Source organism: Acanthopagrus latus, chromosome 6 (assembly GCF_904848185.1).
Source record: "Acanthopagrus latus isolate v.2019 chromosome 6, fAcaLat1.1, whole genome shotgun sequence".
Taxonomy (NCBI): Eukaryota; Metazoa; Chordata; class Actinopteri; order Spariformes; family Sparidae; genus Acanthopagrus; species Acanthopagrus latus.
Window position 1 is genome coordinate 5,008,009 of NC_051044.1, and position 16,421 is coordinate 5,024,429.

General features: G+C 44.5%; 2 protein-coding genes across 3 annotated transcripts in view; one reads left to right on the forward strand and one right to left on the reverse strand.

The window, feature by feature from the left end:
- Positions 1-1,291: 1,291 nt before the first annotated feature.
- LOC119020389 (filamin-B) overlaps positions 1,292-16,421 on the reverse strand; it is a 64,314-nt gene continuing 49,184 nt past the window's right edge. Inside the window, exons 33-49 of one of the 2 annotated variants that reach the window (XM_037099643.1) lie at positions 15,985-16,068; positions 15,159-15,264; positions 12,276-12,416; positions 11,980-12,108; positions 11,691-11,864; positions 10,921-11,079; positions 10,587-10,790; positions 10,196-10,348; positions 9,891-10,013; positions 8,395-8,661; positions 8,092-8,229; positions 7,855-7,970; positions 5,306-5,438; positions 4,997-5,173; positions 4,621-4,839; positions 4,079-4,288; positions 1,292-3,283 (exon numbers count right to left, since the gene is read on the reverse strand). In XM_037099643.1, the coding sequence (XP_036955538.1) occupies positions 3,096-3,283; positions 4,079-4,288; positions 4,621-4,839; positions 4,997-5,173; positions 5,306-5,438; positions 7,855-7,970; positions 8,092-8,229; positions 8,395-8,661; positions 9,891-10,013; positions 10,196-10,348; positions 10,587-10,790; positions 10,921-11,079; positions 11,691-11,864; positions 11,980-12,108; positions 12,276-12,416; positions 15,159-15,264; positions 15,985-16,068 (2,721 nt within the window). In that variant the 3' untranslated portion in view covers positions 1,292-3,095. The remainder of the gene's footprint in view (positions 3,284-4,078; positions 4,289-4,620; positions 4,840-4,996; positions 5,174-5,305; positions 5,439-7,854; positions 7,971-8,091; positions 8,230-8,394; positions 8,662-9,890; positions 10,014-10,195; positions 10,349-10,586; positions 10,791-10,920; positions 11,080-11,690; positions 11,865-11,979; positions 12,109-12,275; positions 12,417-15,158; positions 15,265-15,984; positions 16,069-16,421) is intronic. The other variant, XM_037099644.1, reaches the window with a different exon arrangement.
- LOC119020396 (tripartite motif-containing protein 16-like) lies at positions 12,427-15,145 on the forward strand. Its single transcript, XM_037099668.1, has one exon. The coding sequence runs from the start codon at positions 12,982-12,984 to the stop codon at positions 14,641-14,643; it is 1,662 nt and encodes a 553-aa protein (XP_036955563.1). The 5' UTR covers positions 12,427-12,981; the 3' UTR covers positions 14,644-15,145.

The following is a 16,421-nucleotide window of genomic DNA, read 5'->3' on the forward strand; positions in this document are numbered from 1 at the left end:
GCGCATGCGTGGGGGAGGGAGGGACAGGGGGGCATGAAGGCATCTGACCAATCAGAGCATCTGACCAATCAGAGCATCTGACCAATCCGTGCTATTCGGGCCGAAAAGCAGGGATTGGTCAGCTTTTTCTCAGTCCTGCAGCTGCCACAGAGGTATGATTATTTTCGTTCCTTTTTCTGAACAAATAATGTATTGACTACTCTCAGGATAACAGGACCATTTCACCCAGTTTAACAAAACGTGTTTCTGAACAACATTACAGACACTAGTTTTACCCGAATATTTGAATGAGCACAGCTCCCAGGTCCCTCCTTCTTCCTCTTGGCTGCTGCAGCCCTGCCTTCACAGCCCCTCAGCCGAGCAGGTTTGTAGCGGGTCTCTGGAACATGAGTGAGGTATCTCACTATGGGACGCCCCTGGGCTCGTCCCCAGAACCTATTGACTGGCAGACAGATGTGACATCCTCCTTACAAAAGTCATCTATTCAGTCTGAGCAAGCACACCTCTTCCTCACTCCAGGTAAGGAGGGTGGTCTGGTGAGATACCTCACTCATGTTTCAGAGAACCTGCTGCACCACCAGTGGGGTTATGTCTCCCCTCTGTGATATTAAATGGGGCTGTTTGTTTCTTTTAAAATTTTTGTTTTCAGTAATAAATGTGGCTGTGCTCTTGGTTTTGGACCTGGATGTGCACCAGAAAACATTCTTGTTATGATTTCAGGGGGAAGGGACACTGGTTTGTGCTTTTGTGACACAGCTGGGGCTCCACACAAATCGATTTGTCAATGTTTGTTAATTTTAAGATTATGATTATTAATACAAAATACATTAAATGTTTATGCTTTTGTTTATTTATTTAATTTTTTTTAGAATATTCTTTCATCACTTGGAGCACAACAATCAACAAGCACGACATTTCATTCACCTGCGTTGTACTTGATTGTTGAGCAGGATGTCTCCAACCTGTAAAAGTGAGATCCTAGTCCAAATCTCTCTCGGTCACTTCAGTTTCTCCTTTGTTTTTTTTAATGCATCTTAAAAAAAAATCCACATACTGTGTCCTCTCTTGTGCGTCACTGTAGGTGAGTGTGATGTTTTTCCAGAGATTCAAAACTTACTGATGAAATGTAAAACATCCTGCAGTCTTTATATACTTATTTATACTCTTTCACAACAATATTCAAGTTCAAGTTTTTTTGGGAGTATGCATCAGTTAAACATCTATCCCCTGGCTTGTTCATCCTACTGGTTTCAAATTAATATTTTAGCACAGAACAGCGACTACAATGAGATCCAGTAAATGTCATTTTAATTCCAGTTGATTTTAATTATCAAATGTACACCATCGCAGGGTTTAATTTCACATTAAAACACCCATTCCCTAATACAAAATGAGAAGTTCTTTGTTTTCCCCCCATACAAAAGTCCTCTCATCCCTTAAGTATCAAAAGTAGCAATGATTAGGCAACAACAAAGAGAGATTCATCCAGGTTTCTACAGGATTTACACAAAAATCTCAAATCTGACCTCTAATTTTACAGCTCAGGTTGTTTTTTAATGTTTTATTACAGAATTTTATGGAGTAACAGTCTGTGTTTTTCAAATCATTCTGTCGCTGGTCGTCCAGCATCCCTACAGGAGTGATTTCTACTCCGACCTGAAGCAGATCAGAGCTGAGCCGCAAAGTTAAAAGTCAGATCTGGTCATGTGAAAATGCAGCTGACAGAACAACGGGAAACAGCGATGAACCCAAAACTCTAGCACACATTTAAGTAGTCTGTCGTACAGTGCAGGAACCAGTAGTGTGAAGGCAGCTTTAAAGGGACAGTCCACCCCGAAATCAACAATAGATTGTGTTCCTCTTAGCTGTGGCGAGTGGAGTTGAGCTCTAGAGATAACTTTTATTGAATATAATGGGATATAAATTAATCTGGCTGTTCATAAGTGGATGCACACTTTCTTTTTAGTGGTGAGGCAGAAAGAAAATGTGGATTATTTTGAGTAACCAAGTCATAATTTTACAAGTGTTTTGTTTTGTTTTGGCACTTCAATCTAGATGGATAAACAGAAGTACAAGTCAGAAGAGGTAAACGTATATTTGGAGTTTGTGGTGAACTGTCCCTTTAACAGTCATTAATTGGTTATGGCAACACTATTTTCTCATGGGACTCTGGGAGCTAAGTTTCAAGAGCAAGAAATCAATAAACATCAGTAGTTGCGTACAGTTTGACACTAAATGTCAGAGTGAGTCTATAAAGACACATTCGGCCAATAAACCAAAAACAGACGGTTCCAGTTTTCTGCTTTAAATTGAGATGTTTCTGCATTTTCGTACAAAGCACTTTATCATTTTGTTGAGAAAAGTTTTGAACAGATTTGTTTAGAATTGGCTGGTTCCCTGCAGCAGCTGACCGAGCAGAGAAGACTCACCTCGTCTCTCTGGAACATAATCAAACCGTCAAGAAACCTCACAGACCTGCAGGTGAAATGTGTTTCTAAATCTTTTTTTTATTTTGTTCCTGTTCTTTATGTGACCTGAAGCAAAGTGCTGTGTAATCCAGTTTTTTTTTTCTTTACATTTAAAAATGTGTCGTCTTAGTCCAAATCTAGTTTTAACATCTTGGAAACGTGCAGAGAAAACCAGCCATCTTTAATTTACCAATCAAGTATAAAAACTATCGTCAAGTGCAAAAATTTGTCAGTTGATTATTTCAGGGCAGCAAAAAAAAAATCAACAGGTTACATATTTTTTTCTTTTAGCCATTTTATATACAGCTCCAGCTTTAGGAAATATATCAGCATCTACCACTTTTTTTTTTATTTTTTTTTACCATTTAGCCTCCCTAATTCACTGCAGATCTTTAAAAATCTGACTTTTCTCCTTTTTGGCAGATTGAAAAACATTTTTAAAAAAAAGTTGATTTGATTGTGTCAGGGTAGAAAATCCTTGGATATCTGATTTTAAACATCTGAAAACATGATTAGCACACAGGGCTTTGTTAAGCAACTTGTTCATTGGACAGTTATTTGCAGTGCAGCTAATGAGTCCGCTCAAACGGGGATGCAAAATGGTGCGGGAGGAGTAATGAAGGTGCATCACGGGACGGTGACTTGGAAGGGGGAGCCGGGGATGTGGTCCTCGCCCCACTTGACCACCAGGATGTAGCTGCCCCGCTCCTTCAGCAGGTAGCTCACGTTGTACTGCAGGCTGCCCATGTGTTTGACCAGAACCTCCTCACAGGGGATCTGCGGGCCGTGAACTCCCACCAGGAGCATATTCTTACCTGGAGACAGGAGGGGAAGACAACGGTGCATTAACAACACCAACATCAGTGTTTCAAGTGTTAAAGGATATATTTCATTTTCATAGTTTTTTCAGCCGTCATAATGTTACTAAATAACAACTTTAGGATGGAGAACTGAAAACTCAACTATAGGCTGCAACTATTAATTATTTTGTCAATTAATCTGATAATTTTTTTAATTAACTGGCTAGTTGTTTGCTCAGTAAAATGTCGATCAGTGTTTCCCAAAGCCTGAGATGACGTCGCTTAAATGTCTCGTTTTGTCCACAACAAAATATTCAGTTTATTGACACATAGGAGGAAAAAAAAACAACCTTAAAATAGTCGTATATTTACAGCAGAAATCTGAATTTTTCCTTCTTTCCTTGAATAGTTACTCAAGCCGATTATTGGGAAATTATCAAAATAGTTTGCTAAGGTTTGCTTAATATACAACTAATGTATTAATCCTTACAGCTCTATTGTCAAGTACAGAATGCTGACTGAAAAAGTAATTATTTTGTACAGAAATTGAATCAGTTTCAGAATAAACACCTTTTTTCGAGAAATACCTTTTCAATAAAGCTTTTTATTTTATGCAACAAAAGAAGTCAAAGCTCTCAAATGTAATCTAAGCTGTACAAGAACTCTGAGTGAATAAAATAATCTAATATTATGAAAATAAAATGTATCTATCTGATGGAGGTGGAGCCACATTTATCTGATTGAAGAACAGGTGAACATGGCTGGTCAAAAAGCACGTTTTGAGCTCGTACAGCATCATCGTGTCCTTACCGGCTTTGCTGCAGTCGACAGTGAAGCTGCTCTTCTGGCCCACGAAGGCCTTGCTGAGCCCGGTGCCGCGGCTCACCACCTTGCTGGCGTCGGAGTCAGCCGACCTGGGCATGGCGCTCTGCGTGAAGCTGCTGCTGGACGCTCTTAATGCCGGATCCACAGTCAGGGTCGACATTTCGCTGGCGTTGGTCACATTCACCAGACGAGGACCTGAGAGAGACGGACAAAACTTTTTAGAGCTTACTGTAGAAGGTAATAAATCTTTAAAATGCTCCACAGAGCAGGAGAGGAAACGATGTGCCTTATTTTTCCAGAATTAAAGATTTAACAAGCCAAACTGAACCTACATGGATTTATGGAATCCGGACTTATGTTAGAAGATGACGTGATTATTTTAAAGTCACTTTTTAAGTCACTGTTGTTAAAACTGATGTTTTAGATTTGTTCTGCTTTAAAACCGCGCTGGAGCCAGTAGAAATATAAACACCAAACAACAAACCAGAGCCATGGATGCTTTACTAACACCTGACTTGTTTGTGTACCTGTGACTTTGGCCTTGAAGGGACTGCCACTGATGTGGTTCGGTCCTCCGTATTTGATGCTGATCACGTAGTTTCCGGGTGCCATGGGAGTGTACTGCACCTTGTAGCCCTCTGGAACCTCCTGGCAGTCCATCTTTACCTTGGACGGACCCTCGATGGTCACGGCCAAGGACCCGGGGCCCGCCTTAGTGTTGTTGATGATGAACTCTGACTGGGTACCTGCAAGACAACAGCACTTCAAGCTGTGGTCCTTTCTTGAATTCACTTAGAATGTATAAGTAGACCTTTAATAGAATTAAATGCTCAATTTGTTTTGTTTAAACAAGCAGCAGTAAAGAGGTATTGAGACAGGTGAAGAGACGGACAGGTGACCCACCTGTTGTGCCTCTCTCCAGTCCAGCTCCGTACGCCGACACCAGGCCAGGCTCTCCGGTCTGTCCTGGTTCCCCGACTCGGACCTGGAAAGGACTTCCAGGGATGTGAGAGCCGTTGAACTTGACGTCGATGTAGTGGATACCGTTCTCCCTCGGGATGAACCGGACGGCGTACTTGTCTGGAGAGGACAGGACAGAAGAGTTTGACAAAAAAAACAACAAAGATTTTTCTCTTTCACAGACAATTTTGCAGATTTTTGTCGCTTCTTGTCTGTCAGCTGCAATGTGCTGCCTTGAAAACACACACAGACCTTTCTCCAGCTCAGTGACGACACACTCCTCCAGAGCTCCAGACGGGCTGTGGACTTTGGCAGCCATCTTGCCCTGCGCTCCGTTCAGGCGCACCGCAAAGGATGCTGGGTGATTCACCTTCAGACCAGACTCCTAACGAGGTCGGACACACACGTTTTATGCAGAGAACAGAGACGGACAACGAGGAGGGAAAACTCAGACACACAAACACACTTCAAGTAGTAGAGTGAAGGTGCTAGAAACTAAATTCCGTGTTCCCGTTCACAGTTTCTACTCTAGTCTATTTTTTTCTATTCTATTTCCACCATTTGTCTCCATGTTTTTAATCAACTGTCATCTAACTCTTACCTGAGCTCCTGTTGGTGCAGCTGCAGCAGACAGAGGCCGACGACCACAGTGTTAAAAAGCAGTCAGACACATCGACACTGAACAACAGACGTACAGTGTTACAGTACAGTCTTTAAGGGAGTAATCAATAAATCCAACATGGCTAACAAGATTTTAGACCAAATAAATAAAAATCTAATAATAATTTCACCAGCTATTAAATTTCCATCAACAGTTTTGGTGAGGAAGATTGTGTGTTAGTGCCCTCTGGTGGATTAACTACATAATGAGGACACTGTTTCTAAATGTTGACATAAATACTGATGTCTTGTTGCTTTTATTAATTTGGCTTGTAACAAATACCGATATGTCTGAGACACAGTATATAGAGAGACAAATCCTCCATGGGATCTGATTGAGGATTGTTGCCTCATACCTACATTTAATCCCAGCATTATGGCATTTTAAATAACGGTAATGACATATTACGATAAAATAAATGAAAATTAATTTAGGAAAATGTTTGTTTACAACAGCTGGTTAGAAAATCTTTTGGGTCGGATCAGGACACTTTGTCACGCTGATGACAGAGATGTTTCCTTTTCATATCGTCCAACTCTAAAACATGATTATAACCACGGACTGTACTGTAACAGAGCAGAAGTTCGTCTACAGCTACAGACGAGAAACAAACTAAAGTCTCTAAAAGTCTCTAAGAGGACAGCGCGAGCTCTGCTGTGGCCCGACTCCGTCTGCTGTAACTAGGCAACCAGGGAGCTGACGATGCTGGTGGCGATGATGAAGATGATGAAGATGATGTTGCTGTTAAAAGCCTTTAAATGAAACACAAGAGAAACACCGGCAGTTCCACACCAGACAGAAGAGGGATGACCAGAGCCAGGCAAAACAGTCCCAACAGCTGCGTTTGACTGACGGACATCAGACTGTACGATGAAGTTAGATCGTTGTTTTTTTTTAATTTGGTTTGTGAAGCTGATGATTTATCCAACAGAAACATTGTGGAGTCCAAAATGGAAACACAACAAACAATTAGTCAATTAATCTTTGACAACTTTAATAATTCTCTCTTCTACGTGACTGTTAATTGAAAGGTGTTTCTGATTTGGTTGAGTAAAACAGCATTTCAGAACATGACAATAATCAATTCAAAGATGCTAAAAAATATCAGTTCATCCTTAAGAATTTGTCCAAAAGTGATGACTGAATGATTTCCAGTTTCGACTCTCCATGATGTTTCCTTTTTCACTTCTCTCAGGCCAAAGAGTCAACTTCACTCAGAAACTGTGTGTTTGCCTGGCTGTGGTCACATCCATGAGAGGCCAGTTGCATAAAGAAAATTAAAAATAATTAAAACTGTAACCTGTTCTGTAAGCTGTATCTGAAAACTGCAACGGTTCGACTGATATGAGCTATTAAAGACTTTTATAAGAGCTTCAATTAGCTGCCAGAAATGTGTTTGTTTTTTTAGAACTGACTCATTCTTAAGTTATTAGTTATCAAGCAAAAATGTAAAACATCACTTCTTTCCAGCTTCTTAAACGTGAGAATTTGAGAAAGCCACTTATTGAAACTTCTTCCTCCTGTCCCGTGGTCGTGTTTCACTTGAACTCTCGGCTACTCTGCTCCTCACCACAACAGGAGGTACAGCTTTGCTTGTCTGTATCCGTGAACTTTCAGAAAATGTGTAGAAATGTAATATTTAGTACAAACAGAAAGGCTCCGTCTGTGTCTGTTTGTGTATCTAACATGGAGCATAAATGAGCTTCAACTTGCAGCCCTCGTCAGTATTGAGCCAGACGTTCAAATTCTTGAAAAATCTAAGTGTTTTCAAGAGTATCGCCTTCTTGTAGGAGTTGAAAAAGAGTGTTGATCATCATTAATTCACTCAACACTCAATGAAGTTTGATGCTGAGTTTGAAAACATTACCAACAGAATGGTATGTTGCTAGTTTTAAGGTTCAGTCCAGTTCATTTTGAAGCAGCAGCAGTTAGAAACTTGTCCGCAATCTTAATAAATGTAAAGAATCTAAATGGACAGTGATCCGTGTTCGAACAGAAACCCAAACCAGTCGAACCGTCACGCACAGCTCATCTGTTCTGCACAACAGTGAAAGTCTGTCCACTTTTTATGCAACTGTGCCCCAGAGCCCTTGAGCAAGGCAGGGCGGGCTGGGTGTGGAGGTGTCTCCTCATGCCTCACCTGAAGGCCGGTAACAGAGAGGCGTCGAGCGTCGTTCGCTGGAGCAACAACAGGAACAAGGTAGGGGCTGTCAGGGATGTGCTGGTCGTTGAACTTCACCGAAATCTCGTAATCACCTGCAGACGAGGAGGCGAGGATGTAACTCAGAGTCGAAGAGACGCATCAGTGATCGTAATCTCTGTGTGTGTGTGTGTGTGTGTGTGTGTGTGTGTGTGTGTGTGTGTGTGTTGTCTCTACCGGGCTCCTGAGCGATGTACGAGACGCCGCAGGATCCGTCTTTGCGGTCATCGAAGGAGATCTCGGCCCTGCTGGGTCCTTCCACGGCGATGGCCAGACCGCCGGCGCCGGCCTCCCTCGTCCAGATACTGAACTCAGCTGTTTGAAGAGAGAAGGTTTAACTCTAAATCCACAGGATGTTACATCATTTATAACAGAACTATGTGTTACAAATCATCAGCTACTTCATGATTTATCCTTGTAGCTCTGACATGAAGGTTAAGAACTTGGTGTAAAGTCTCTGTAATGTGTGTGTTTGTGTACCTGGCTCTCCCGCCTGTGCTCCCTCCAGTCCTGGACCTCCTGCTCTCACCTTGGCGGCCCCGCCCTCTCCCAGTGGGCCCACCGTGAACTGGAAGGGGCTGCCCGGCACGTGCACGCCCCTGTACCTCACACTCACGCTGTGCACGCCCATCTCTGTGGGCACGAAGCGCACGCAGTAGGTGTCTTTACCTGCAGGGACCAGCTCGGCAGGCTGCTTGGATCCAGAGGGGGAGGTGACCTCAGCCGTGACGTCCTGCATGTCGATCGCTGCAAAAGACAGTTTTATTTCTTATTTGTGTATTTGTTGACTTCGGTGGATCAGAAGCGGAACATAACTGTCCCCCCGACTCTCACAGAAATGGTGAGGTGGGATATTGGCGCAAGATTCCAGTCTTTAAAAAAGCTGCAACTACTAGAATGGTTTCAATTTTTGCAGAACTGTACTGTGTATTAAAATCGATGTTTCTTTTTTAGGTCAGACACACACACAGCTGCAACCTAATAAACTTTGCTAACCCCACCACTTCTTTTTCTGTAGGACTCTAACACGCACCCTCCACCCTGGCACCGCCGACCGAGCAGCGGGCATCAACGACCCAAACACCCCTCGCTGCCCTCGACCCTCCCGTAAGCACCAGGCCAGAGAGGCCGGAGATGAGTCGGACGTGCCCAGGGGAGGTGCTCTGATCCTGGGCAATGGAAGAGGAACAAGACCCTCGACCTCTGGATCTACCAGACCACCAGATGGAGCAGTAGGAGCGAGAGGAGGTGTGAGAGAGGAGCTGCCGAGACAAGATCAGTAGGAACCAGGTCACTGGAGGAGGAAGTGGGGAGAGGAGAAAGGGGAGGAGGATACAAGGAGGGGAAGTGGGAAGAAGAAGAGGAGGAGGAGGAGGAGGAGGAGGAGGAGGAGGAGGAGGAGGAGGAGGAGAGGAATGAATGGAGACAGGGACAAAAGGCAGATGAAGAGAAAATAAAGAGAAGCTGAAGAATAAAAGAGAGAGAGGAAGAGAAAGAGAACTAGGAAAAAAGAACGAAACATGAATACAGACAAAAAAAAGAAAGATTGAAAATAAATGAGCCGAGAAGAAGAAGTCAGGGTGCGACAAAGGGAGGGGCGGAAAAAGAGGGAGAGAGACAGGAAAGAAGAGATTAAGTAAGGAAAAAAGTCAAAGATCACACAGACTGTAGTCAGTACAGAGCAGAAGCAAGAAACAACAGTCAGAAAATACAGAAATGTCAGAATTTCAGACAGGAAAGTGTGTTAGAAAAGCAGGAGGAGCTCTGACAGCGCAGGACGATCAGGGTCCAAACGTCGTCTGCTGATTGAAGCCACTGAGGCGTCACATCTTCAGGACCGACTCACTTTTACCTAAAGACGTTTTTTATCTACCTACAAACACTGCTATCACTGCAGACAGCCAATCAGACGAGCCTTCAGATTAGCATGGTAAGAAACCGTGTGTGTGTGTGTGTGTGTGTGTGTGTGTGCGTACCTGGTATCTTCAGACTGAGGTCACACACACTCCCAACACTGGCGACAGACGCCGCCCTCTGTCGTCGGGTGATGCTCTCTCGGATTCGACCCTCTCCAGTCACCCGCACTGTGAACGGACTTCCTGTTGACACACACACCTGAAATTATTTGTCTGAAAACACACAAACACACACTCCTCCCTCATTAAATGACTGTATGTATGAATATGCAGACACTTTTAGTTACGAAAGTTTAGTTTTAGAAAAAATCATGTTTATAATACTTTTCCACAAACGGTGGAATAAATGTTGTTTTGTTTTTAACCTGGGACGTGTTCCTCAGCGAAGCGGATTGAGACGATGTAGTTTCCTGGTTCAGTGGGACAGTAGATGACTCTACACGTCCCGTCCTCAATGTCTTCTGTCTGGATGTCCACCTTACTGGGACCTTCGATAGCCAGAGCCAGACCGCCATAACCTACACACGCATAGATACACAGTTCATATTATTATCGGAAATACTATAGTTCAGACTTTAGTGGACATTCACATGAAGGTTTCCAGTCGAACAACAACTTGGAAAGTCTGGGAAAAGTTTGGTACACGAGTAAACATCAGGTTGATGGGAGAAGCTTTTACCAAAGTCACAGAATAGTTATAAAAATAACTTTAAATAATTAATCACAGCTGTTGAGAGTGAAGATCTGCACACTGACCGGCCTCCCGCGTGTCGACCACGAAGCTGGAGTTGTTGAAGGTGGTTCCCTGGACGAGGCCGTCGCCGTGGACTTTGACCAGGCTGGCGTCTCCGATCTCAGACTGGACGACCATGATGGTGATGGGACTGTTGGGGATGTGACGGCCGTTCTTCAGGATGCTGACCTTGTGTTCGCCCACCTCCCGCGGGATGAAGGAGATACCTGGGAGGAGGAAGAGGGAGGTGGTGAGATAGATAGGTAGAGATACTAATAGTTGCCTGAAGAGACGAGGGAAAGCAAGGATGAAAAGAGTGACAGGGCGTGTATTTATTCGTGTGTGTGTGTGTGTTACCGATGTGGTTGTTGGCCATCCTCTTCAGCAGGCAGGGCTCGTCACGGCCCGATGGCGCCTGGATGCTGGCGGTCAGCAGGCTCAGATCCGTCTCGTTGATGTCCAGAGAGAAATCTGCTGCAGAGCCCAGTTTGACCTGAGAGCGTCGCTGGTTGTCCTCTGAGAGACACAAAAAAAAAAAAAACAACACACAAAAAGTAAGACAGCACATCACAGACACATTAAGTCTGTGAAATCTACCTTTTGATCAATATCTGACTTCAGCTGCATGTGCTGATATTTATCACACTGATCAAAAAAGTCCAAAATGGAGAGAATCAGAACTAACTGGAGAAAATCACTCGGCTTCGCCTGCTGAGTTTGACAGATCCTGATGCGTCTCCTGTGATCAACTCATTAAATATGTGGCCATTGCTGCGTGGACCGAAGCCTCAGGTTGTTCCTCCCCTTACAACTTTAATTCTTAAGGATATTTCAGAAAAATATGCAAGGGGTGAAATAATCCAAAACCAGCTGCTACAGCATTTATCTAAGTCGTTCACAGAGATGTTGTAACTTTTTGGTTGCTGTTTATTTGTCCAGATCTTTCAGGCATAATAGGTTGAAGCCTGAACCTGTTTGGTCAATAAAATATTTGAACTATTGTTTTCTACTGTTTTATGATATTTTATATAATTGTACTTTTTTGTTTGACAGACTGATATAAATTGCAGTGATCCACATTTTTTTGGGTTTATTAATCATCAATAATGTTTGTCTGAGTGTCTCACCGGTGATCTTGGCCATGAACGGGCTGCCGGCGATGTGATCGCTGTTGTATTTGACCAGAATGTTGTAATCTCCGGGCAGCGTCGGCAGGTAGGTGACGCTGCAGGTCCCGTCCTTGTTGTCCACGCAGCTGATCTCTGCTTTGGATGGACCCTCGATGGCCAAGTCCAGACCCCCTGGATGGACAACAAACAGACGGACAGGATGCATTTGAATCAGGACGTTTTCACTCATTTCCTAAAATATCGCCTCAGACCACCAGCTCTGCTCCTCCTCCTGCAGCTGACGTACCTTCAGAGGCGTCATCTGTGAAGACTGTGAACGAGGCCATCTTGTTGGCGACGCCGTAGCTCAGACCAGGACCGTAGGCTGTGACACTGGGACTACTGGCGTGGTTCACATAGAACTGAAGAGGAGACTCTGCAACACACAAGCACACACACGCAATATCAGTACAACAGAGACATTAAAACAACAGGTGGAGTTTTTTTAAAAGTTCAGAGGCTGCAGTTCTGGTTCTGGACACCAGGTGCCCCCCTTTCACCTAATTCAGTTCACAAGTCAGTGTGTGTGTGTCGTGTGCTGACCTGGGATGTGTGTGCCGTTGTACTTGATGTGCATCTCGTGCAGGCCGGCCTCAGTAGGAGAGTACTGCACTGTGACCGTCCCGTCCAGGTTGTCTGTGATCAGCGGCTGGGCTGATTTACCTGAAGGCATCAGCACCTCACCTGAGAGAGAGTCAGAGAGACGGAGACAGACGTTCGTTGTGTTCGTACACTTCCATTTGACTTTTCTGTTATTTATTCATGTATTATTAGATTGATTCATGTTTTGTTTAGCGCGTGCTTTGAATGCAAAGACAGACAAAGACTCTCTACTACTTATTTTAAAAATATTAAGATGGCACTTTTTTGACCTGTGACCTACATTTTGACTTTAGTTCTTACATTCTACAGAGTTACAGAGCTAGTTTGAACTGAGAATTTGTTGTAAATGAGCACAGAAAGTTTAGATTCACAGAGCTGTTCCTCTTCCTGGAGCGATTCCAAGCTTCATAACTCCTCCCCTCCTCTGTCTTCCTGCTCTCACACACAGCGAGCTCCTCTCTCTTGTGCACACATAGTTCTTTGTTCCCTCCCCTTCAGATCTACAGTTGACGTTGGGTGTAACCAGCATGTGTCAAAGTGCAGGCTGCATTCCCTGCAGACACACATGCTGCTTAGATCAGAGCTCAAACTAGTTTAGGCTCGAAGAAAGTGAAACTCAAGAGAGGTGTTGCCACCGAGCGGTAAAATGTCTCACAAAGGATTTCGGCTGGACCTGAAAACGTTCTCTTGTTCGCTCTGTCTGGATCTGCTGAGGGATCCGGTGACGACTGCCTGCGGACACAGCTACTGCATGAACTGTATTCACAGCTTCTGGGATGAGGAGGATGAGAAGAAAACCCACAGCTGCCCTCAGTGTGGGCAGACTTTCACAACAAGGCCTGTCCTGCTGAGAAGCACCGTGTTGGCGGTTTTAGCGGAGGAGCTGAAGAAGATCGGACTCAAAGCTGCTCCTGCTGATCACAGCAATGCTGCACCTGAAGATGTGGCCTGTGATTTCTGCACTGGGAGGAAACTGAGAGCCATCGAATCCTGTCTGGTCTCTTACTGCGAGAAACACTGCAAGCCTCATTACGAATCTTCTGCTTTTGAGAAACACAAGTTTGTGGAGCCGTTCAGGAAGCTCCAGCAGAACATCTGCCCTCGTCATGATGAGGTGATGACGATGTTCTGCCGTACTGATCAGCAGTGTATCTGTTATCTCTGCTCTAACGAAGAACATAAAGGCCACGACACAGTGTCAGCTGCAGTAGAGAGGACTGAGAGGCAGCGAGAGCTGGAGGGGAGTCGACACAACGTCCAGCAGAGAATCCAGGACAGAGAGGAAGATGTGAAGCTGCTTCAACAGGAGGTGGAGGCCATCAATCGCTCTGCTGATGAAGCAGTGGAGGACAGTGAGAGGATCTTCGCCGAGCTGATCCGTCTCATGGAGAAAAGACGCTCTGATGTGAAGCGGCAGGTCAGATCCCAGCAGGAAACTGAAGTGAGTCGAGTCAAAGAGCTTCAGGAGAAGCTGGAGCAGGAGATCACTGAGCTGAAGAGGAAAGACGCTGAGCTGAAGAAGCTCTCACACACAGAGGATCACAACCAGTTTCTACACAACTACCCCTCACTGTCAGCACTCAGTGAGTCTGCACACTTGTATCTAAATATCCGTCACCTGAAGTACTTTGAGGACGTGACGGCTGCTGTGTCAGAGGTCAGAGACAAACTACAGGACGTCCTGAGAGAGATGAGGACAAACATCTCACTGACAGTGACTGAAGTGGATGTTCTGCTGCCACAACCGGAGCCAAAGACCAGAGCTGGATTCTTAAAATATGCACGTGAACTAACCCTGGATCCAAACACCGCATACACACATCTGTTATTATCTGAAGGGGACAGAAAAGCAACATTCATGAGTCAAAAACAGTCTTATTCTGATCACCCAGACAGATTCACTGTGTGGGAGCAGGTCCTGAGCCGAGAGAGTCTGACTGGACGCTGTTACTGGGAGGTGGAGAGGAGAGGAGGAGGAGTCGGCGTCGCAGTCGCATACAAGAATATCAGCCGAGCAGGAAGCTCGAATGAATGTGGATTTGGACACAATGACAAATCGTGGGCGATGTATTTTGACCAAAAATGTTTTCAGTTCTGTTACGACGACATCACAACGTCCTTCTCAGGTCCTCAGCCCTCCAGAGTTGGAGTGTACCTGGATCACGGTGCAGGTATTCTGTCCTTCTACAGCGTCTCTGAAACCGTGACTCTCCTCCACAGAGTCCACACCACATTCACTCAGCCTCTCCATGCTGGACTCAATCCCTATTTTATCGGAGACACTGCTGAGTTCTGCAAACTCACGTAGACGGAAGTGATTTAAACGCACGGTCAGTAATTTTTGCCTCTAGCAGGGTGGCAGCGTGGGCTCATGGGAGATTTTGTCCTCATTGTTTAACAACCGCCACTGCTGATTCCATGTAACTGGCAAAAATGTTCACAGATGGACAGTTTTAAAGTTTTATTCATTCTAAGGGTGTCTTCAGCGCTCTATTACTAACTCATTTTATATTTTATTTATATGGCACCTTTCAAACCTAAATTACAAAGTGCTTCATAAAACTGATAAGAGGTCAGTGCAGAGATAGAAACCGGAAGAATGATGAGAATTAAAGTTTTTCTGTGTCCCAACACACGAGACAAAATATGTTGTCAGCAAAACTCAAAGTGATTTTCTTTATTGTAACCCAATATAAGAAGATGAAAGATGTTGTTTCGTGTCTGTATCTGTGTGGCTCCATGTGTTGGTTCTTATTCTAAATTAAAATGTTCTGGTGGCGTTTGTTATTTGCTTTACTAAATCTAAAATCATCAGCTCCTCACCGGTGATCTCTCCCTTCCTGAAGGCGAACGGTATCACCATGTCGAACGGTCTGAAGCCGCTTCCGTTGACGCTGCTGCCGACTGGCTTGTAGTTGTCTGTTGTCACCTGGAGAAGACACACAGAGAGACAGGCAGAGTTTAACGCGTCTGTTCAGCGCTAAAAACAACTTCCTGTCGGCCTCGGCGACCTGCATAAGAAACATGCTGCTGCCGCCGCTGCATCCCAGCCCCGCCCACACAGAGGCATCCTGGGAGGTGTAGTGCGATGGAGCAGGAAGGAGGAGGAAGGAAAAAGGATGATGAGGTGATTCGGTGATGCAGCCGCAGCGATGAAGAGTGCACACCCGTAACCATAGCAACACCTTCTGCAACAGGTCTCACGGAACACCTGTTTTTTTTTTTTGTTTTTTTTTTAATTTTCATTTTTTTCATTCATGTTGTTGCACTGCTAGATGTTTTTTGCTGTGATCTCATTGGCCGAGACAAAAAGAGAAGCGATGACATGGAGGAGGCAAAGCGGTCGAGCGAGGACACTTTAGAATGGAGAGAGAGAGAGAGAGAGAGAGGTCGAGTTTTTTAACCAGCGGCCATTCATCTGCAAGAGAGAGGAGCGGTGTGTGTGTGTGTGTGTGTGTTGTTATGTTAAAGGGTAATTTCACCAATCACATATGTGGCATGTTCAAATTAATGTGTGTGTACAAGAGCATGTAAGCTTGTGTATATTATTTATGCTAGTACCTGTGTGTGTGTGTGTGTGTGTGTGTGTGTGTGTGTGTGTGTGTGTGTGTGTGTGTGTGTGTGTGTGTGTGTGTCCATTTGGGGGTACCCAGGGCTGGAAGCCAGCTCCAGGGGCTGCGGCCTGCTGCTGTGAAGACTTCTGCGCTTGCACCATGGGTACCTCATCAGTAGCCTGAAGACACGACAGTAAGGGTTAACGTCTGACCTCACACACACACCCACACACACACGTTTCGATGCCGACATTCACGCTGTGGCCTTGTGGGTAAATCCTGGTCTGTCACCTGAAGACATGAATGAGGTCAACAGTTCACAGGCAACAAACTCAATCGATGACTCACACCTGCAGTTACTGATTTCATCTGTTCAAATCACTCTGCACTACAGATGAGAGGAAAATATGCATTTCGGGGTGAACTGTCCCTTTAAAGTGCAATTTATCAATCTTGACTGTTTTGGTTGGACTTTTGGAGATGTTGTAGAGATGTTTGCCTCACAGTCAAGCTGTAATAAAGTTAAATTCAG